Source organism: Vespula vulgaris, chromosome 6 (genome assembly GCF_905475345.1).
Source record: "Vespula vulgaris chromosome 6, iyVesVulg1.1, whole genome shotgun sequence".
NCBI classification, from domain to species: domain Eukaryota; kingdom Metazoa; phylum Arthropoda; class Insecta; order Hymenoptera; family Vespidae; genus Vespula; species Vespula vulgaris.
In genome coordinates, this window is record NC_066591.1 from 2,567,971 (window position 1) to 2,592,199 (window position 24,229).

General features: G+C 39.9%; 1 protein-coding gene across 1 annotated transcript in view; it reads left to right on the top strand.

The window, feature by feature from the left end:
- Positions 1-24,229, top strand: part of LOC127064786 (AT-rich interactive domain-containing protein 1B-like) — a 190,591-nt gene that overhangs the window by 63,039 nt on the left and 103,323 nt on the right. The window contains exon 3 of the mRNA XM_050996341.1: positions 12,370-12,472. Within this exon, the coding sequence (XP_050852298.1) occupies positions 12,370-12,472 (103 nt within the window). The remainder of the gene's footprint in view (positions 1-12,369; positions 12,473-24,229) is intronic.

Sequence of the window (24,229 nt, forward strand, 5' to 3'; positions counted from 1 at the left end):
GTTTGGAGAGGACCTTGTTATTAATCACGACGCTGCCATCTCCCAGAGCAACGTTCGCTCGTTAACCAGGGGGTTGGTGGGTCTAGAAGGGGGTTTTCTCTCTTTCTCTCTCTCTATCTCTCTGCACAACCAGAAAGAGAGAAAGAGAACATCGATGGTAGTCGCGGGGTACGGGGATGATGGCCATCTCTTAATTACTTCCGCGCCAATTAACACCGCCTCGAATAAAGAAGGGGCTACTCGAGCACCAATGGGAGTTCAGTTCTGAAAAATGCCGGTTTGCCTGGAAAGTACCGATTTACTACCAACGTGTAGTTATGTACTTAATAACGTAAGCATGGATTTTTGCTTTACAAAATCGACCAGTTCCTCTTCTTTTTTTTTTCTTTTTTTTTCTATCGAATTCTTTTTTCTTCTTTTTTCTTTATAGGGACATATATATATATATATATATATATATATATATATATATATATATATATACACCGATATTTTTCGCGAGAACGTATATGTGAATAATTGTCCAAAATATAATAATAAAGTGAATTATTATGCGGTAGATTTTATCGATACATTTCCAGTAATAGTAACAATGAACCATGGAAGAAAATAAACTGGTCACGTTCGTAGGAGTTCGGTAGATTCGAACAGGGCTCAAGAGTGGCGAGAGAAGCTAAGATAGCCAGAAGGGATCAGCTGTGGTTTTCCGAAAGTGGAGTCTCATGGGAAGTCAATCAACCGGCCTTTCTTTGGCCCTTCGCGAAGGGGGTGACTTGAGATCGAAGAAAATTCCGTTTGGCTAAGCACGTCGATACTTAGGTACTACTATCTCTCCACCATCGTATAGATACTATTCTCTACATTACAAGAATTTTTATACTACTCCAAAAAAAAGAATATATATATATATATATATATATATATATATATATATATATAGTCGTACGTTCAGATAATAATCTGAGCATGAAGAAGCGTGCCTCTATTAACTTATCAAAGAGTACACGTCGCGTGTCTCCGGCTTAGGTAGGTCGCGTGTGCAGGTGTAATTCACGAGCCGGTTATAAAACGTTACCTACGGAAATACGTCTACATAAGCTTATTAAAAGGAGCTCGAAAAAAGAGAGAGAAAAACAGAGAAAGGGAGACAGAAAGAAAGAGAGAGAGAGAGAGAGAGAAAGAGAGAAAGAGGGAAGTTAGTAAATTTATATTTTTTATAAAAGAAAGAAGAGAGAATGTTCGTAACAGGAAAATCAGCATCCACACTTCCTCTCTCCCTTTCTCTTTTGTAGACTGTCAGCATAATAAAGGTTAGCCATGGCACATACCACGATGGACGATGAAACAACGCGCGTGGCCACAGGATGATACGGAGAGAGAAAGAGACAGAGAGAGAGATAGACAGAGATGAAGATAGAGAGAAAGGGGTTGGTTAGAGGATATAGCGATATTACAGGATATGACGATCGTCTCTGTCCTTGTCTGTGTGTCTATGTACGCGTTCAAAGGGGGCGGTTCGCAAAGCAGTGTGTGCACGGCAAGTAGAGGGTGAATTGAGCGTAGACACGAGCTCGTACTAGTAGTAGTGGAGATGATGGTGGTGGTGCTGATGGTGGTGGTGGTAGTGGTGACGAGGGTGGGGTGAGGTTTGGTCGGACGACGTGGGTGGGGAGGGTCGGCGATTGGCATTTAATTAGCGGCCGGATGACCGCCGCCGCCTCCGGATCAATACGCCGCCGCTGGGGCCAGTGTGCAGAAGGCAGCGATCCCCTTTCGACCCTCTCTTCACCTCCTCCTACTCTACCTCCACGTCCATCTCCTTCGTCCTCTTCCGTCCTCCTCCTCTTCCGTCCTCCTCCTCCTCCTCCTCCTCCTCCTCCTCCTCCTCCTCCTCCTCTTCCTCTTCCTCTTCTTCGTCCTCCACCTCTTTCTCCAACCCCACCATTTCTCCCTCTTGTCCACCTCCTTTTCCTACTTTCCACTTACCCCTTTGCCGAGTTCACCAAACCCTTTTCCACCCTTCACCCCAGCCCATTCTTCGATGGTGGCTGCCTGGGATGAGGCAGAACGACGAGAAAACGAACGGACCGAGAGCTTTCCGCCACTCTCCTACTACCATTTCTATATCTATCTATCTATCTGTCTGTCTATCTCTCTATCTATCTCTCTCTTTCTCTTTCTCTCTCTCTCTTTCTCTCTCTTTCTCCTTTTGCTCCTTACCGTAACCCCGTGACCCCGGCCACCACGTGCGGGGAATATCCGGAAGCACTTGGCCAGAATAAAGCGAATCCACGCTAAGTGCCGCGGATCCTTTCGACCCTATCCTTTCGAACTGGACAGAATTTCGACGGATGAGTCTCGATCGCTATCTTTTCTTCTCTTTTTTTTCCTTCTCTCTTTCTCTCTCTTTTTTTTTATTTCGTTTTGTCCTGAAAGTACGATATTATTTCGTTGAGAAAAAAATTCGTACATTTGTTGGCGATGAATTTATAGTCATTAAGTATTTTTCGATGGAATTATTTTTTAGAGAAAAAAGTAAAGAGAAGAACGAGAAAGAAAATAGATGAGACACAAAAATGATTTCGTTCGTTTATCGTACACTCGATTGTTATTTTAAACATCGTGTTACGAAGAAAACACATTCGAGGAATATTCTTTATGGAATATTCTTTTTCTCAGCATCCTGAAGTGTAAATCGATCCAATGCCGGCGTTTTCCTTTCGCTCTCGTTCGGCCAAGAGTTAATCACGGTAAACAGACTTCATTGTTCCATAAGGTATGTGTAAAAAGAGCATAGGGCGACGTCGGACACGGTACTCGTGCCAAATCAGTGTTTATGCTTAAAATTATGGCAGCTCGAGTAACAGCCTTTGGATATAAAGCCGCCAAACGGTTCTCATTCTTTCTCGTTTGCCTATCACAAATGTTCTTTTTCGAATGATATACGAATGATATCAACGAATTTTCACGTAATATTTATCTTCGTTAAATTCGAGCTTTATCCAATAGTCAATTAATACAGATCATTTTTTCCACGATATCAACATTTCTTTCCATGTAATTCGTACAATAAACTGACCATGTATGTATATACGTGTATATATACACACGTGGATGTATTAACGTAGTTAATTAAAATTTAGTTATTAAAAAATTTACACAGAGACATACGAAAACACACACGTATACTTAGTGAACTTTGGAAACGTTTCATTGTATTATCGCATACCTTTGATAAATGAAACTTTTATTCATTTCGAATTCTCCAAATGGTAAACTGAATTAAAAGTGATCGTATTACAGATTGGATTTAACAAAATTTCAAATCCTTCAATCAAAAATATCGTAGACCCGAACGAATCGTTTAAATATCGTTTAAACGGAGCACCCCTGCCGTTCAGGCCTCTTCCCTCCAACAGAGAGCGCGCCTCGTTGTTTCTCAAGGAGTGTATAAAATACGGGACTTGTTAACAATGTTCGCACCTACACAAGAATATTTTCGCGCGAGTATGTATGTACATGTTAGCTGGTCACCATCGTAAATGCGAAGTGGAGACTGGAAGAAGGGGCCCCTTTCGGCGACTGTGACCTTCGGCCTGAGATCCTACGAAGATATTTTATTCCCCGTAGGATTTTTACGAGCCGATATATCACACATCGAGCTGGGCCCAACGGGGTTGGACGTTATGCTTTTGCGCTAAGAAGATACTCTGGGGTGCGATGCACCACTACTACAACAATGATCATCCTCTTTGCCGCCTTTCCCATGTTATGTTTCTGTCTCTTTCTCTCTCTCTCTCTCTCTTTCTCATACACACACCCACACAATCGTTCTCTCGCTTGTTTCTTCATATTCTTCCTTTGGGTCCTGAAAGACACTAATACATACTCGTAAGCTCTCTTACATTCTCTTACATTCTTGTAGGTACATACGTATGTAGCCACGCTTATTCTCGAGAAATGCACGAAAGACGGGCTCGCCTTCGAGACGTTCATAACTCACTTGGTCCGCTTCCTAAGGATAATGTAGACTGCGAGAAGAGCGCGATAAACAGGCCGCTATATACGTATTACTTATTGATGGAATAATAATAACGTGTAAGTTGGCTCGGAGTTAAGAAATCGATATACTTTGATTTTGTTTTTTCTCTTTCTTTTTTATTTCTCTACTATCTGTTTGTTTAAAGATCGATGTTACCGTTTATTAATCTCGAGTTCTTTGTTAATACGAACATTTCTTAGTTGGTATTATTATCTTCGTTCAAACTTCATTGTCTGAGAATTTCTAACGGATAAATATAAAAATCTTGATAATTGTTTGATTGAAAAAAAAAATAAAGATAATGATTAAACAAAAAAAAAAAGAGAGATATTGACAGCCCTTCGATCGTAGAGTACGTTGACCTACCACGAAAGTTCATCGAAGTAAGCTACTCGTAACAGTAACAGGAGATATTCAACAACCGATAAATACCAATCGAATGTGGCAGGTCTTGAAAAAAAAAAAGAAAAGAAAAAAAAAAGGAAACAAAAAGAAAAGGCGCGCTTATCCTAGCGAATAATCGTAGTTCGCCTTCGTTAATACTAAGCGAAGGTCGAACGTGTTCGAAAGGTTATTGGGCGTTGGCAATACGAGCATGAAAGCCCGAAAAGGGTTCGTAGTCACGAGGTATCGTCGAAATAGTCATCGGCGAGCGTTAAAACGGTATTTACTCGGAAACAATGTCCCGTGTCAGAGAGCCATCAGCTGTGTGACTAAATGTAAAGAGAGAACCTGAGGACTTGCGAAGATCGCGTGTGTCTCTTCATTTACGAATGAAATAGGAGAAAGAAAGAAAGAAAGAAAGAAAGAAAGAAAGAAAGAAAGAAAAAATGAAAGAATGAAAGAATGAAAAGAAAAAAAGGAAGGAAGAAAGTATCTAGCTAGGATCGAGCGTCGAGTGTCGCCGTCACGATCCTCGAACGAAGAGAAAAAAAAAAATAAAGAAGAAGACTCGGTAGGGAACTTGAATCTCTACAGTGGCGGGCGGCCATTACTCCATTACGGTTCCTTTTCCTTTTTAACGGACGGGCACCACACGAGACGTACGACGACGGCGCAAGGTGTGGCCGTCACGATGAAAAGTCAGCCCAGCGAACGGTGTGTGCTGCTCGTATAGCTAGACAATACACCGGATCGATCCCTCCCCGTGAGCGTGAACGAGAGGGACGGAGACCCAATCGGAAATTGCCGATGAATAGGAACGATAGATGAAAACCTGCTCTATTAAAATGTCTAGTCATTTTTTTTCTTTCTCTTTTTTTTTTATTTTTTATTTTCTCTTTTCTGTTTTTTTTTTTTCGGCGGCGCTCCTCGACGAAGAATCTCTGGACCCAAAGTCCCTGTTTTCTTTGTTTTCTTCTTCTTTTTTTCTTTTTTTCTTTCTTCCTCTTTGTCTTATACGGATTTTCTCCTCTATACACTCAAAATATTTTTATTATTTCGTTTTATATTTTTTTTCTGTTTTTTCTTCTTGTGTTTTTTTTTTTTATGTTTCTTCTTTCGGAAACCAAGGGTAAAGAAAAGATACTCGAAAGTTTCAATACTTTTCTCATTAGATCAGATATTTGATGCGTTCTTTCTATTAGGAGCTGAAGATTAAAAAGAGGAACATAAATTTTAGGGGTAGATCGAGTGGGAACGAAAGCGAAAGAGAATCCTGATAATCGTCCGATTTTTTTTGAACGTGAAATTACGGAGCGTCGTAAATTTGGCTAACGCCGTCTAACCCTAGAACAAGAGGAAAAAAGAGAAAGAAAGAGAAAGGAAGAAAAAGAGGAAAGAAAAAAAGTCTGGAGCATCATAGGTAAATTAAAAAAGAGACCTCGCATATAATGCAAGCCGTAGTTATTAAATTTCAGAGGAGTATTAGTACGGCGCGACACCAGGAATTATCGTATTAACGGATCTCTCGGTATTGTTCTTCTTATCGCATTAAAAAGAAATCTCCGACGCGTTGCCAGACAATGAAAATCTAGCTATTTTATCCATTTGTGTGCGTGTATATCCCATATAAATCTGTGTATGTGAACATAGAATTTACTTACGCGCGTGCGCTAGCAATCGTCGTTTTATGGCTAAACTGGCGGATTAAGTTCTCCTCCTCCAACTCCACCATCTCCAACACGGTTTTTCTCGGTAGGTGGATCTAACCCCTGCTTATTTTTCGCATTGCTCGCGAGCTGTAATAATGAGATTTAAAAAGGTAGCCTTCACCCGTTTCGTCTACCTGTCCACATGTAGGTATCTCCGTTCTGCCGTCGAGAGGAAGAGAAAGGAAAGGGAAGGTTAGAGAGGGTGGAGAAGGACTGAGGATAAGGGATAGGGGGAAAGAAGGGAAAGAGAAAGAAGAGAGACAAGTAATTTTCTACTCGTCGGAAAGGACCGAGCTATTTCCCACGAGCACAAAAAAAGAAAGGAAAAAAGAAAAAAAACTCACTCGGCTTTGCGGTTTCCACAATTTTCCTAAATAATTGAGACTTACGAGCGACCTCGTTCGCCGGATGTTTAAGGCACCCATAACCCTTCGGTTAATCCTCTCGACAATTTAACGGATTAAACTTTTACCGCACGAATCCACGTGATTTTCATTGGAGATCTTTCTAAAAAAAAAAAACGATCGTGATGGTAGGATTGTGTTTGCGATTACGCTTAAAAAAACAAAAAAAAAAATAGGAAAAGGAAAAAGAAAAAGGAAGAGAAAAAACAATAAAGAAATCTTGGAAATTTGATGTAACTTACTTAGATATAGCATTGGCCATCGTGTTTCACGCTACATGGATCGTGACTGGCAATCGGGGAGTGATATTATTTCATCGGCCGGATGCGGTGGCGTAAGGGATCGGCCTGTGGAAAGAGGAGAAGCCGGAAAGTTAGCATAGCGACGTGACTTAGTACTCCTGAGGGTGTCGTCCGTCAAGTCCGTCCACCCCACGATTTCATCCCCATCCTATCCTCCATTCGAGCACACGCTCGAGAAGAGCCTTTCTTATATCGCGATATTTTGTCACAGAGTTAGAATATTTATCGTATATCACGAAAGATCCAAATAATTCGTTCCAAGAAATTCCTTTCTCATTCCCCATTGATCCCATATTTTCTACGGGTTTACGCGAACTACTACCCTTTTCTTCTTTCTTATTTCGACTCCCTTATTCGTCGACATGCTCGCCACCATTCGACTATCCAAGCAGTTAATTCCGCCACATTTGAGCGTTTCCCGTTCTAACGGGCAGATATATATCACACAAATTGCCATTGTGGTTGCGACAATATGCTAAATACACGGTACGATATATACGAACACTGGCTGTTAGCATTTCGTTATGTTTCAGGACCGAGGGCCGTTATACGCCCCAACGAAATCGTTTTTCTTTCGTTGAAGCGATTTTTCTTTTTTTTCCTTTTCCTTTTTTTTTCCTTTTTTCTACCTGTGTGTACGTGTATCTTTACTCTTCTCGTACGACCTAACACTCTTTAAGACACTTTGCCTGATAACATATATGAAACGTGATATCGATTATTAAACGATTTTAATCTCACGTAATTTGCTTAGGTATATCATTTACTTAATTCTACCCGAATATCAAGGCAATAAATCATAAGTCTTCCCTATAGATTTTTCTTTTCGAGACAACTTTCCAAGACGAAGCCAGACTTTAATACAGTTAATTAAATATAAGTAGAATTTGTGATATCGTCTTGTGCTACCCCTTTTTATGAAGAATAAAAAAGAAAATCTTTTTCTAAGAAAAAAGATCATTTCTTTAAATTCTTTCTTTCTCTCTCTCTTTCTCTCTTTCTCCCTCTCTCTTTTTTTATCTTCATTGTCGGACTCCTTTTTAATTTTTAACCAACTAGTAATGAGATACGATAATCAGTTTCTTTTTTTTTATTCTTCTATTTTTTTTTAACTGTATATATGTCACCTTTTAACTAGACGATTACGTGTACACAATCTTCTCTCTGTTCTCGAACCAAAAGGGATGGCCGTTTCGTGCAAACGGTGTACGAAAAGGGATTGGGGGGGCGGGCGGAGAAGGGGTGGGTGGTTCGAGGGCAGATCCCGAGCGAAACGCATAGGCGAGCCTAAATCCTCGAACTCATTAATGAGCTTCCATAGTCCAACACGTAGGTATATGAACGTGCAAACGGGCGGGTGGGAGCGTGCACGCACAAACTCAGTGTATCCAGCTTTATACTTGAGGTTTAATTCGCGCTGGTCAAATTAATTTGCAACGATGAACGAGTCGGTGTGTATACGCTGTTAGCAGTGCATTTCGAATCGGGAGATTAGCCCTGTTCATTAAACACGAGCGCGCGTAGAGCATATGAGCTCGCTCGACAGCTTTACTCGCGATTCTCTCTCCATCTCTATCTCTTTCTCTTTCTCGTTGCAACGAGCATATCGCATCGTTGTCCTCGAGGGCTGTCGAATTTTCGAACTTTCATTCGACGGTACCCGGTATCGTTTGAGTGGCAAGATAATCCAACGAGATATGAAAATAATGAGTATAGTTAAGATGAGTGTTCATTAAAAATTCGACTTCCCCATACATCGTAAAATAATTTTACTTTAGGCTTCGACTCGTTCATTTTAATTCATCGTTCGATCGTTATCTATATTAAGAGAAAAGTGATCTATATCTATTCACGATTTTTTTTCTTTTTTCCCGTCTTTTTTTTTTTTTTTTTTTACGAGACTGCACCTCCACTCCGCATTTTCCGTAATGTGTGAAAAATTATCTATACAAAATTGTAGGTTCTAGGAGAGCATACGCGAGATCGATCGTATACGGAGATAAGTGTAAATACGGGACAGATAATAGTGAAAAAAGATGTTAATTTAGATAGTTGCATTATACGCGGGACTGTTCTCATAATGTTTGTTCCATGGTGGCCATTGTTTTGATATTATTAATAATTAGTAAATAGCGATTGGATAGCCGCGGCGTCATTGAATGAAAATCTCGTGTAACCCGCCTAAGCTATGCTTGCACAATTAATTATCGGATTTGGATATATTGTAATATTTCATACTCGATTTACATATGCTTATGCGCATGCGCATATATATATATATGTGTGTGTGTGTGTGTGTATACACAAAATGAAAGATTTCTGAGCGTTTCACGTTTGCGTAATTTCTATTTACAGATTGATCGGGATTAACAAATTTAATTTTCACGCCTATTTACGCTATGCTAGCTAAATAAATAATATATATACGATTGAACTGAATTCTATTCTTAATCGAAGGTTTTGTGAACAATTTCGAAAGTTTTGATACTGGTTGTTCATCGAACCGACGAATCTTTAGGACACGGCGATCGATCATTAAAAGCATACGATGGCCGAAATCGAACGACGATACGGACGCCCTTTCAAAGTGACGACCGTGTAGAATGAACAACAAGAAGGCCGGCTGCTACGCCGTTCAAACGCTAATTCCGGCACGCGTGCCGCGAGTCTTCTTTAAACTGTGCGCGAAATACACAATGAAAAGCGCGTGTAACGCTCGTGTGGGCAACTTCCATCGATAATTCCGCGAAATTTTTCTTCACGAATTATTACTTATACTCTTATCTCACATTTTTGCACGATAACATTATATTTCCAATGGTTAAAAATATTTTCTTTATAAAATTTATACGTGTTCGTTCATAAATCAAATTATTAAAGAGTAAAAATAATATTCTCCAATAAGATTCGTTCGGTGGTTTAAAATTATAATTTAACCGAGACACTTTAAATTTTATCGCGAAAATTTTCTCAAGATTCTATTTTTAATAACGTGATATGTCTAATAGATTATATCGAACGCTAGAAGCATTTATTTAAATGAAACAAAGTGCGAACAAATAAGACCTTTCATTAGAGATTTCAAGAGGCAACAATGAATACAAACATAATCCCCGATCGATTTTGATGCACACGATTTTATTTTAAATACAAATGTTCAAACGAGTAGTCGACTTTTTTACGAACAAGAATTTTTTACAAAGGAACTTGATTTTCTTTAAGAAACAAAAACAAATCGTGTCAGGAAACGCATTTCTTATTTCTTCGACGATAATTTACGCAGGAAGAAAAGATGGTTTTCTTCCAAATGTAAACCGACTCCTCGTTTAGATGTTCATCTTTGAAATAAGTCGTTGTTGATAAAAATCGGTCAAGTATTACGCTTGGATTCTTTGTTGGCGTAAACCATTATAAAAGCAGGAGTAGTGAGCAGCCTTAAGGAGGCCGCATTAAGCAGAAGCGAGATGATAAAACGGCGTGGCGTCATAACCGGCAATAAATGTTTCGTAGCTCGTAAAAGCGTTATTGCCTTGTGTGTTGCGCGTTATAGGCTCGCGCGTTTACCACGCGTACGAAGGGGATGCAAAGAAGCCGGGCGAAGAGGAGGAGACGGTGGCTTCTCGAAACATAATACTTCATGGAGTATAGGCACGAAAAAGGAAAGGAGCAACGCAAGGTGTAGTCGACTACTACTTGAGACTTGCTCCGAAGTAGCAAGAGACTCTCGCGACTCTCCGGTCTTCCGTGTAATTCGAGAAACTATATAATACATCGGCGTCACGCCATTTACGTATACTAGCACGATAAATCATATAAGCGATATGCCGTGTGAAAAGTCAGATAGAACGATGAGCAGTCTACTATTACTATTACTACTACTACTACTACTAGCGTTTTTCTTCTTTTTTTCGTTTTTGTTTATTAAAAAAGAAGCGGAATCTCCTTTCTTGTTTTATTTCATTTATTTATATATTTATTATCTTTTCGAAAATGCGCGAATTTTCAACTCATCGAAATATCGGTCGATCGTGAAGCATCGGACGTTGCGAGGAATTAATTTTCCTTTGACTTTTTTTTTCCTTTTAATTTTTTGTTTACACGAACAAAATTAATTTTTATGTCAGGGATAATGTTTTAAGTACCAATTTACTTTGGCAGTAAGCTTTCGTGATACATAGGTAGATATATAAAAAATAATGCACCCTGTAAGAAGAGTTAATCGTTCGGAAATGTTTCGAAGAAATGTTCAAAATATATTCCGCTTGAGTCTTTTGGTGTCGAGTTACCTTCGGGGTACGAAAGTTATCAGGCTCGTTATATTCGAATATGTGATATAAGTTTGATGTAAGAAACAGGCACAAGGTATATTCCGAAAAGCTACCAGAGGTAAGTTTGCTGTATAGCGCGCACACAACGTTACTTTCGAAATTTAGCTTACGAGCGTCTTTCTCTCCCCTACACGTTAATATCGCCCATATAATCTGTCGCCATTTCGAATAAATAACCCGCGGTGAGGCTAATAAAATTCGTCGCCTGTTAAATTTTGTCGATCTCTTAAACGTTCTCGTTTCCAGCGAACAGTGTCAAAATATTTCCAGGCTGTAAGCTTTCGCGGTGCCATGGGATACTGTCTATATAAAGACACATGGCCAAGGAAGGTGCGTATGCGTCGCTTCATTTGTCTTTATATTAACGCCTTGCGCGAGTTTGCAAAAGACTTTTAGCTCTGGTGTCTTCGTTCGGTGCTCTTATATCGATCCGTTCGTTTTTTATGAACTTATCTGGAATTTTATGAACGGGAAACAACAACGACTAACAATATTTTTTATTTAAGGAATTATATAACTAGTTGAGTAATAATAATTAATCGTTGAAACGAACATTTTTGAAAATAAGAATAAAAAAATGTTCAAAGTTCAAATTTCTCTTATCATTTTTACACCACGAAGTTTAACACTTTTATAGATATTTAAATAAAAATGCAGAGAGTTAACCGTTTGGTACATAAAGCGATACCGATGCCCGCACTTTCTTTCGCCCGAGGCCAGGATTGGATGGTGGCTCCCAAGGGGTTAATTTCGTAGCGAAGGGCGGAAAATATTCACGGTTCCTTAAAATCCGACGAGGCCGTCTCTTACGAGCTTTCTCTAGGGTGGCGTTATGCCAAACGGTCACTCGAAAAATATCATACCTTCCTACCCTTTTTCTTTCGTTTCTTTCTTATCTCCTTCCCCTTGGAAAATATTCTTTAATCCGCGTCAAACTGTCCGACATATTCTCCTATAATCGAGAAAATAAATTAAAATTGTAAAATATAGAAGAGGATGTCAAACTATAAATAATCGGGACGACAAATTTTATTTAAATTATTAATGACATAAAAGACTGTTTATAACCTTTTGATCGACAATAATTAATTAATTTTCTACTAGAAAAAAAAAACAGTTTTATAAAACCAATCGTTTTTAAACGAACATAACCCTTGAAACCTTCGCATTATTAATCATTTATTTTTTATTTATTTACAGTCTATAAGATGTACCGTCAATGGCTGTACCTGCGAGTCTTTTACTCCTGGCAAACGTCATCTTCGTTATTGCGGAAAATGTCATCACGGATGGGTGCCGCACGGTGAGTTTATTCTAGGAACTTTATTATAATTTTCTTTAAGTACCTTAGACACGTAGAAACGTCGAATAAATTTAAGTTATTTTTCTCGAAATTGAAGGATAGGTATTCTGAAAAAGAAACTCTTGTATTTCACTCGAGTCGCGTGCGCACGGTTAAACGCAAATTTTCCTACTGTCAGCATACTTCATCCCGCGAGGCCCTCAGGGACGAAATTCAATTTTCCAGCGATGACCAGTGCCATTCATTCCTTCGTCTAACTTCGTGGTCGCTACCGGCCCTTCGCTTTTTCTCATATTTTCCTTCTTTCTTTTTCCCATATAGAAACGTATATACATACACACATACGCATATATATATATATATATATATATATATATATATATGTATGTATAGATATAAAAGTATGTACACATAGGATCGCGTATTTTATGCGCTCGTAAGTTTTTAGAATGTATTAGAAACGATCGAGGCTTGGCTTCTCGATACTCCTCGAACGTGTTCGAAAAGTGTATATACACGTGCGTTATGCACACATACGTCAAAGGACGATCTACCGGGACTTGGATAAAGAGAGATAAAGAGAGAGAGAGAGAGAGAAAGAGAGAGAGAGAGAGAGAGAGAGAGAGAGAGAAAGAGAAGAGAAAAAGATGAGCGAGAAAAGGGAGGGAGTTTTCGGCTTGTACCGCGTTTAAAATTCCGCCTGCTTGACCCGCAATAGATTGGACGCGGCAAGGCATGGAATACATATCAATTTCGTGCCCTGCCTTAGCTCTCTTTTCTTGTCCCACGGGAAAAGCAGTTGCATTTTCCTTTACCCACTTACTCGAACGGTTCGACGTTCTTTTTCTAGAGTCTCCTCCCTTCTTTCGTAACACCGGTCATCTCCTAGAAAACGTCACGCGTTGCGAGATTCGCGATCGGTCACTCGGATTTTCTTCGTGAATTATTAAACTCTCTTGATATTGTGTCTCGAATAAAGTATCACATCGAATGTCTTTGATTAATGATCGAATTTTCTCTCTTCTTCTTTTTCCTTCCATTTTTTCTTTTTCTTTTTTTTTTATAGAAGGTTGATGTCTCCTCGTCTGATGATTGGAATATTTATAATGGAATAGACTATATATTATCTCTCTCTCTTTTTTCTGTCTTTTTCTCTTTATATATATATATATATATTATTATTACAAATTAGTTATTCAAAAATTGTAGTTATTTCTGAACTTCGTAATATTTGTTCTTATTGATTTTCTTATGATTATTATTGATTATAATTATATATGAAACATATTCAGAGGTATACGTATATCTAATTTGTTTTCGATCTGATCATGATTATTATTTTGTTTTCCATATAGCCTGGAACTCTGAACGGATTGATCGCGACACGTCGATCCTTCTCAGAAATTTCGACATTCGTCGATCGCCAACGCGATCGTGACTTTTGAAGAACGGTGATTGTGTGTGTCGACATAGAGAGCTAGTCGCTCTCCTCGCGTCATTCATCAAAATCGTTTGGTAGAAAAGCAACAACGCCTGTAATTGCTCGAAAGTGCCAACGGTGCTATTTCTCCTTCGTTGTGTCTCGTTGATCGGACGACTTAAATTAGAAATCCCGTCAGGGATCAGTCGCACCAGTCGCTTGCCTTTGTTCAACTCACGATATATCCGAGATGTTGAATCGTCGAACAAAAAAGAGACCGAACGCTAGCGATTTTTTGCTCTTTTTTTTTTTATCATCGACAGAGGACGCTTAATCGAATTTGCAATTAACGTGGCGCTTATCACATCGTACATAATATCTATTAATATTTTTTTTTTTTAAACGAACATCTTCCACAAGTCATTTATATTTCTGTTCTCTTTGCTTTTTTTCTTTCTTTTTTTTCTTTTTTTTTTTCTTTTTCTTTTTGAAAGACAAAATTTACAACAGAGTAAGAGATCGCATTTAAATGAACACGTCGAGTTTCGATATCTTTATAAATTTCGATAGAAACTTGCTCCGTCATGGTTCTTGCTAACGAGCTCGAGTAGAATGGAAACTTTTAGTGGTTTTTTTCCTCTTTTCTCTTCTTTCTTTTTTACTTTTCTTATTTTCTCTTTTCTTTACTTTTTCTTTTTTCATTTTTTTCTCCTTTTTCTTTATTTTTCTTTTTTCTTTTCTTTTCTCTTTTTGTAAGCGTACACACGCACCGACACGTTTGAGAGCAAGTTGTGAGCTCGTAAGGAGAATCACGAGTAATACACTGACAAAGGCCTTTTTAAATTGTAATGAGCTGCCAAAGAGTGAATTATGTGCCGTCCAAGTGCCATCGAGTCCTCAGCGAACCCCATCCTATAAAACCCTACATATATACGTAGATACACGTATACGTATATTATATATATATGTATGTATGTATATATATGTGTTTGTGTGTGTAGACGTATCTGGCCTCCCCGTGGCCGCCCAGCCACCCCACGTCATGAATATATTTACATTGATCGTCCGTCTCGGCATTTTTCATTTGCCACGTCGTTGTGTCAGTCGGCCAAGTGCGCCTACTATCCCCCGGACACTTTATTTACATCGCGGGATGGGACGTGCTCGTTTCTTCAAACTTCGTGGACCACTGTCCCGTAACTTTTTCATTGAGCGAAAAAGAGAGAGAGAGAGAGAGCGAGAGAAAAAAGATTCGCTGTCTTTCAAATATTCGTCACGTAAAATCCCCTAGAGCAGGACAAAAAAAATGATACTTAGGTATATCGTAGAAAAGATTGACTGTTCTTTCGTCAGATAGGAAGAAAAAAAACTCTGTTCGACATCCTAACCGAATGACCAATCCACTAGGTAGTATTCCACTGGGAAGCACGTTCATATATTATAATACGAACTGTTATTCGCGGTCGTACGATTTCAGAGCTAAAAGATCGAGCGGTGATTTACTAAATGTCACGATCCATCGCTTAAGAAGCGTATAGTGTTATATGCGCGTATACACTGCAGAAATAAAGAAAGAGAGAAAGAGAGGAGAGACGGAGGTTACCGTTATATAATTGGCGTCGTGGTACACAGAAAGTAAGAAAGAGAGAAAGAGAGAGAGAGAGAGAGAGAGAGAGATAGAGCGTTTCTTTTTGTTCATGCGAAACTTTAGATGAGCGTAGAGGATACGCATACTCTGAATTCCAATATCCTTGCTTATAATATACAGAAAGCAATTTAGCTTGGCTATTGAAGTGAAATTTTCAGAAGTTCGCCTCTGGTAGTTTACGTGCCTGCGAACCGGTCATCTATTACCGTGGCTATTCTACGACGATATCCAACTGCTCTACGATATACATCCGTGCCAATTAAATGTTTTTCATTACATGGAATTCGTCTCGGGAGTAAGTCTCTTTCTATCTTTCCCTATCGGGAGCCTCCTTTATTTCGAAGGGAATAAAAAGGGTACGAACTCGTGCTCGTAAAACGTTATCGATTACGTTCCTCTATCGATATTACCAGGTAGCAGCCCTTATTACGAGCTCGTCGCATTCGCGCTTCGCGGCCTTCAGGTGAATCGATTTGCCGATCGATTTCGATATCGGTCGATCGATCGAGAGATCGATATCGAAATCGATCGTCTCGTCTGTCGTGTTCGAACGAAAGAGGCTCGATTGGTAATCGAAATCTCTTATCCCACGATGAAAGAACACTCCACTCTTATTAATTTAGTAATTTTCAATATAAATCGCGTGTTATTTTATTCCTACTTTCCTCTCCTTTAAGATATACACGTCGATTCAAACACAAATATACATACGCGCGCGTACGCACACATAAACATATACAGACAGATTTACTGTACTGTAGTAAAGAGTAGTATCCTCGGGTGTACCGTAAATTCGGAGATCTTTAAGCACCGTTATAGAAAAGGGGAGGACGGGAGAGAGACGGGTTCATTCAATGCAGGCCACTCTCGATATCGACTAGAAAAACATCGATTAGGAAAGAATGAGAGCAGGTAGCCGACAATACCCTTGAAATTCGAATTCCACGAGCTGTCTCTCTCGGTAAAGGTGGCTCGTATAGACAAAAATCGGGAACGGGGTACCATCTCTCTCTCTCTCTCTCTCTCTCTCTCTCTCTCTTTCTCTCTCTCTTCTTCTCCTTCTTCGTTCACGTCGAAGAGACTACGAGGATACCTACGGTGGTGATGGTAGTGAAAGGAACTACGTGGTTACGAACGGTGACAGGGTTGAAACGTAACATCTGCGCCTCCATCTGCGGCGCTCGATCGGGAAGAGGCAGCTGGAAGTTGAAGGAGGAGGAGAAGGAAAGAGCCCTGAGGCCGAGGAAGACGTCGAACTTTGGCCCAGGTCTCACCGGTGCGTATAATAAATCATTAAAAAGGCGTAGCCCGAAGTGACACACTCGCCACGGTGTTCTCAATAAACTCTGGCGAACGCGGGCGCGCGCTCGCCAGAACTCACATATACAATCTAGACTGTAAATTATAAGGAAAGGAACGGTGAGGGTTGATCAGCGCAACCACCATCACCACCCTCGAGCCCTTTGTTTCGCGTTACCGAAAAGCCAGTACACGGCCAGTAAAGAAGCACGGCTCGTTCGGCCAATGAGAACGTCGAAAGGAGTCCGAGGTTGTACTCGCTGCGAGGGGTGACTCGCGAGAGCACCCTCCATTAAAAAAGGGTCGACTTTGCTTCGTGCGCGCCTTTTATGGACCTTAAACACGAGTCCTGTTTGTTCTAATATGAAACCAATGCTAATGACGATATATCACAGAACGTTGCCACCCTCTCCAACTCTCCCCCTCCTTCGTTCGACCGTTCTCAATCGGTCTCTTTCTCTTTCTATTCCTTTCTTCTTTTTCTGTCCTTTCTCTCATTTCAACCTACGTCCCTGTCAAGCAAGAAACATCACTATGAATCACAAGCTAGATGCTAATGTAACAATTTATCTTGCCCCGACTTTATTAAGACTTACTTTTTCTCACCGTACACCAAGGGATCGCGCCTTTCTTCTTTCCTCTCTTTCTCTCTGTCTTCTTATATAGTCGGAACTTTTTGGTTTATATAGAAAGAGGAAGGGAAAGATCGATGTCGTGCGGTCGATCGAACACCTATGGGCACTGTCGGACGAAGTCTGACAAATTCCTGCGACGGATTACACGCTCGTAAATCATCGTCCAGTTCGGACCAAACGGAAGAGAGTGAGAGAAAGAGAGAGGAAGAGGGAGAGAGAGAGAGAGAGAGAGAGAGAGAGAGAGAGAGAAAGAGAAATAGAGAAACGATTGCATCTCCCGTCGATCCCTTCTTTCTTCGACGCGTTGCATCTCGATCGACGCTATTTCGTTCTCTCTCGATTATTCACGATAATGAACAGAAAATTATTCGAATGATCGACACGGTCGATCTTCGAAATTAGAAAAATCTCTTTCCTCACGATAAATAACAAGTAGATCGTTTTATTTTCGAAGATAGATCTATCGGATTTATTGTTTCGTTTCGATAAAATTTGTATTTATCGTTCTCGCTATAAATTTGTTTAGGACAAAAATCTAGATTCGTTGATCGCCATTACCCGATTGTAAATCTTTACGGAAGCGTTTTTTTCTTTCTTTCTCACCTCCAGTCCTCTTATACCATCGCCACGAGAACATCTTCAGTTTCGTGGCATTTTCCGAAAGGGTTTAGAAGTCTTAGTTAAGATGGACGAGCGAAGAAGCTACGGTTGAAATCGAGCGCAAAGAGGTAAATCGTCGCAGGAGCCATATGTTGGTCATCATAGCCGAAGCCTGAAACACTTGTCGAAGGCGTAGGGAAAGTGCCGCGAGAGAACAAAAATAACTGGCGTGCTCGGTGCCATATGGACGCGGCCGCAAGCCAGAATATGTCGTTTCGATAAATCGGGCGCGGGCTGCTACGCGGAGATTTGTCACGCGTGCGGAAATAGAAACGTGTGGGCTAGCGATGGGAGCGATACGCTCGCGCGTATTATTATCTTATTTCGAACAATAAATTTTTATTGCTTAACGGCCAATCAGTGTGAGAAAATATTTTACATTTATGAAACATTTATTGTTCGTCGTAATAATTAAAAAGAAAATTTATCGACGCGTTCGCCGATAAAAAAGATGTTCGATATAATAGTGCAAATAATTTGATCGTTCCCATCGCTATCTAAGAGAGAGTAAGTGCAAGAGAATGTTCTTTTCGTCTCTCTCTTTCTCTCTTTCTTCCTCTTTCTTATTCTATGAAACGCGTGCATCGAACTAGACTCGCTTGGTGGGCCTCGTCGACGTCGCCGGCGTCGACGTAAACACGAAGGCGCCGCGGCGCTTTACGACGCCTCGGGGTCCCGAGGCGTGTTTAACTTATCCCGAGACTTTCTGGCATAAGCCATTTTCACTGGCGGCACCTAACGACGACACGCGCGTCAACCCGAGCCGTCGTATACACACTGTGCAACGACGACGTCTTCCGTAAACCGACGTCTTCTCTTCTTCTTCTTCTTCTTCTGCTTCTTCTTCTTCTACCTCTTTTTTTCTTTTTTTCTTTTTTTACTTTTCTCTCTTTCTCTCTCTCTCTCTCTCTCTCTCTCTCTCTCTTTCTCGCAAGTTCGATGAAAACATATCCTTCTTACATCGCATTCGTTACACCGTAGAATCGAACTTTCTTCGAATTTCATTCGTCTTGATAAGAAATAATCTATGATTAGATCGACGATCATATATATTACCTTTAATTAAGCCACGTTGACTGTTATTTAATTAAACATAGATTTTTCAATTTCATCCTTCGGAATATCGTATCGCAAATATATTTACAGTAGGCAATGGTAGCTTTAAAGAGCTTTCATTCGCGATCAATGATCTCGAGTTTCACGATCGATTAGCGAGTTTGATATCGTTTAGAAATGCGCGGGCGGTACTCGCTCTTTCGAATATGCTCTTCTGTTTGGTACGGATTTACGTTTACGGCCACTTCATCGAGGCGCGAAACGAGATTCGAAAACGAATCGGCAATACCGATTCTAGTAATGACCGCGTTTTATTGGTTCCTTGGGTAATAAATGAAAACGTGCGTGGCACGCGTCTATAACACCTCGTTTCTTGTGTTATCCAACCAATATGATATTCGTATAATCGAAATATGATATTTTATTTTCGTTACAATAAGAGATCTCTTTTTAAAATATATCTCAAACTATGTACTGTAAGAAAAAAATCGTACGATTAATTATACCTAAGAAAATTAATTTTTAATTACAGCTAAGAGAAAGAAAAGAATTTCGTAGAGAGAGAGAGAGAGAGAGAGAGAGAGAGAGAGAGAGAGAGAGAAGGAGAGAAAGGAGAGAATGTAGAAGAGAATGGACGTTGAAAGGATCGAAGGCAAAATAGTTCATTGTCTCGACCAAACTTTTTTTCTTCTTTTTTTTTTATTTTCTACATTCGACTCGCTTCTAGAGAAGGACAGAAAGGGAGAAAAAGACGGCTAACCGAGGCGATGATGAATTACTATCATTTATAGTATCTCCTTTAGAAGCAGGCGAGACAATTAGACTCAACATCGATACAATGATACGGCGATATACGCGAACGACCGGTTGAAAAGCACGCGCTCTGGAACTCCTTTGAAACAACAATACGCATTCGCACGGCTCACCACGTAGCATAGCCTCGAGTTAATTAACGTCGGGCTTCGAGCGACACGTGAGCGATGACGACGATCCGACCGGACGATGCCGCCTTCGAAAGTAACAACGTAAATTCTTCTGGCCATTCTTAAAACTTGATTATTTTAATATCTAGTCACGATCAATAAGGATTAGTTTGAACTTCTCTATTTTTTTGTCACATATAATGACACAGATATATATATATACATTATTCATTTATTATTTTGTTAATATTTGTTCATATTTCAATATTTATTATTTCACTGTTTATTTTTTAATATATTTAAAATTACTATAGTAAACCCTCTGTTATAATCATTATAATTTCTCAACTTGTCCCATAGCGTCTGCCATCTATCTATCTATCTATGTATCTATCTATCTATCTATCTCAGTCTCAGAATCAGGAGAAGACCAAACGATAGGACCCATAGACGGTGCTGGCAATTCTCGAGATTAGGATTAAATATTGATGGCGTCGGCTGATACAGATTAATGTGCATTCGTGGCCTTCTCGATCTCCGCTTCGACCTGGCTCAGCGTTATTTGTCTATGTTCGCGTCCGATTTGGAATGGGCTTCATCCTGTAAAGAAGAAGAAGAAGAAGAAGAAGAAGAAGAAGAAGAAGGAGAAGAAGAAGAAGAAGGAGAAAAAGAAGAAGAAGAAGAAGAAGACGAAGAAGACGAAGAAGAAGGAGAGGAAGGAAAGAGACAGAGACGCCCTTTTTGCCCTTTCTTCTTGACTTCCTTCGGATCAGAGGACAAAGAGAGGGAACTCTGATTACCACCTTGAAAGTTGCACGAATTGTCGAGTCTTCTTATCTTCTCCGTTTCTCTCTTTATCTCTCATTCCACCTCATCCTTTCTCTTTTCCTCTTACTCATCCCTCGATCTTCTTCCTCCTACCATCGCTGCCGTTATGATGAACGGTGTCGTTTCTAAGGGAGAGGAATTTATTTCGAGATACGACGGAATCCTGGGGGAATCTATTAGCGTTCCACGAATGGACGCGGGCTTTATTTACTTTTGCGATAACGTCAAATTATACCGTCGAAAAGGTGCTGAACGTTCGATGACACAACTAACGGTGAACGGAGACGAAAAAGATTTATCGTGTCGGACAAAAAGTATATATGTTTGAAGAAATGTCATAAGAAAAAAAAAAAAAAAAACAAAAAAAGACACACTTTTGCGATTTAGTTCATTATCTCTATGAAATTAAAAAAGAAAAGAAAAGAATATAGACGTAGCAAAGCTTTGCTTGTAGGACTTAACGAGGATCTCGCTGATAATGGATTAAAAAAGTCGTTGAAAAACATCATAGAAATTATCGATAATTTTTTAACGAAGAGGCTACGAATCTGTAACAGCAAGCGATCGAAGCCAACCAAAAGCAAAATGATCTTAGCCGATCGTTCGGTAACGGGATGCGAAGTTGAACCGATTAAAGAGTGCTGCGTAACGAGTGTTTCGTCCGATCGTCGGCGTAATTAATGGCGGCGACCGCGGTCGGGACAGCCCGCGCCATGTAATAATCGGTAATTACTCACGGTAATTAAATAATGCGTTTATCGCGGTACGATCGACCGGTTGGGTGGCCCGAATCGCGGCACACTCTCTTCTGCCTGGTGCATCGAGAACTGGCCATATCTTCTGGGCGACACGTTCCGGAGAGCGAGACGATAAATTACTTCGAGTTTACTCCCGCCTCGAAGTGTACCAAGCGAGTTGATCTACATACATATGTAGGTAGATACCTACCCATATGTATATGTATATGTATATATACTTACGTTCGAACGTCTACGTAATGAAAATCAACAAGGAACTTGTGGTGGTGATATTTCTTTCATCTTCTTTTTTTCTTACTGTTTTATTTTTCATTTTCTTATTTTTTTATTGGAACACGAAAGCATTCCTTGTTTTAATTATAATCAAATTAAATTTAATTTGATATAATAACATGAAATATTTCGCTTGGAAAGTTTGTTGAAATTACTCTTAAATATAATCGACTTACAATTAGCGTCGACATAAGTATTTTTCGTTTAACGGTTGGACATAATGTTCGAGGATAGCATGTCGGTATTCGCTTCTGTCATATGAAACAAAGCGTTACACGAATGAAGTAAAGAAAAGGAAGAGAAAGAAGAGAGCTCATTCGTTGGTACAACTGGCGGTACAATAAGGTAGACTCCGTTTGACCGCAGAAGAGAGAGAGAAAAAGAGAGGGAAGAAGGAAGAGAGAAAGAGAGAGAAAGAAGGTTATGCGGTCACACGGGGGTCTTGGTGAGATTAATGTGTCGCCTCCTATCACCGATGATTGACAGTACTGTGACCACGACAAAGCGCCGACGCGTAACTTCCCTTTTCTTTTCTTTCCCGCTTCACGTTTGTTTCGTTCCCTTCGAGTCATTCGGTTATGTAAAAATTATTGCATGACACCGAGCGTAAATTCTCAATGGATGAGAAAAAAGAAATTTAAGTAAGTTGTGATAATAAAAAAAAAAAATGTACAAAAAAAATGAACAAAAAATCCTACTAATTTCTTGTTTTCGAATCGGTCGTTTATGCGTTCTAAATACTATATAGTACATAGAAAATATTTCCATGAGATATTTCGCTAAGAATCACTTTCCTGATCGCGATCCCGCGAGTATTCGACAATTAGATGAGCGGTCTTGTTGTAATTAGATGAAGCTTTAATTGCAAGGGCACCGGGGCACCTTCCACGTTTTATTTCCAAGTAGTCTCACGTAAACGAGAAAAGCTCGGTTCTGTCTCCGAGGTGCGATTCTCCGTGTATTTACATCTCCCGAGAGATACGAAGGGCTTCGGAAGGATATAAGGTAGGAAAAGGGACGACTCGCCAAGGGTATGGAGTAGTGGTGTTGCGGATGGTGGGGGAAGAGTTCGGGGAGGGCTAGTGGGGAGCTCGAGCAAGGGTGTGGATGCCCGAAGAGGTGCCGAGCCAACCCCTTTTCTACGCTTTTACCGTTCCCCTTGGCCGTCTTAAAAGAAAGGGTTAATTAAAAACAACAAAAGCTATCCGCGCCATTAGCGCCCGTTTGTATGCGCCGCGTTAGCATTATGTCCGGGCCCTTTCACGGGCGCTTACAGAGTCTCGACTCCACGACCTTAACGAGTTCGATGTTACTACTACGTTGGAGTTAAAGGATTCTCGTGCTACCGACTTTAATCCATCGTACGATGTTGTCTTGCCAAGCTGATTCTGTTCAGACACCGAGACAAAGAACTTTTCACAATACATTTGCCTGTTAATCGTTCATTCATTTTTTTTTCTTTCTTTTTTTTTCTTTTCTCTTTTTTACTTCTTCCTCGTTCATTTTCTCTTTCTTTTTACTATTAATCTTTTCCTTAATAAGATCACAGGGTTGTTCGGTTTCATTTTCGAGTTTGAAACGTAACGATTCTAAGGAAAATAGATCGCATTAAATTCACCGTAAACGCTCGAAACTCGAACGTAACAATTCAGCGGTTATGGATTTCTTTGGAGTCATCATTTCGTTTTTTTATTTATTTCTTTTTTTTTTCTTTTTTTTTTATAGTGAGATAGCAATTTTATGAAAGGTTCGCCGAAACTGGCAGACAGGGATAGCTACGGAGAAAGTGTGCGCGCGGAAGCGCTCTGTCACGAGTCATTTGCATTTTATCGTCTCCGAACAAGCTAATTGGACTGGAGACTATATTATACCAGCAATTTGGTGATCAAAGATAGCTAGTATCCATTCAGTCGGCTAGATTCGCCTTTTCCTTTTAGCTCATTTTATTATCTTTTTCTGTTTTTTTTTCCTTTTTATTCTTTCCTTGCTTTTCCTTTCCTTTTTATTCTTTTCTTCGATAAACAAAGTATATTATTTAAATTGACCGCAACGTTTCTACAACGTCGTATATCTAATTATATTAACTCCCGCGAATTACGGATCCTTGGACTTTCGCGCGAATCGAAAGCCGGATATGCCGTGACTGTCCTACCAGCTCGTACACGAAGACGGATCGTTTTGCCAGATTTCGCGAGCTCGTTTGCAACGTCTGGATAAGACAGGAAAAGGTTGTAAGAACTACTAGACTGGTCGACCG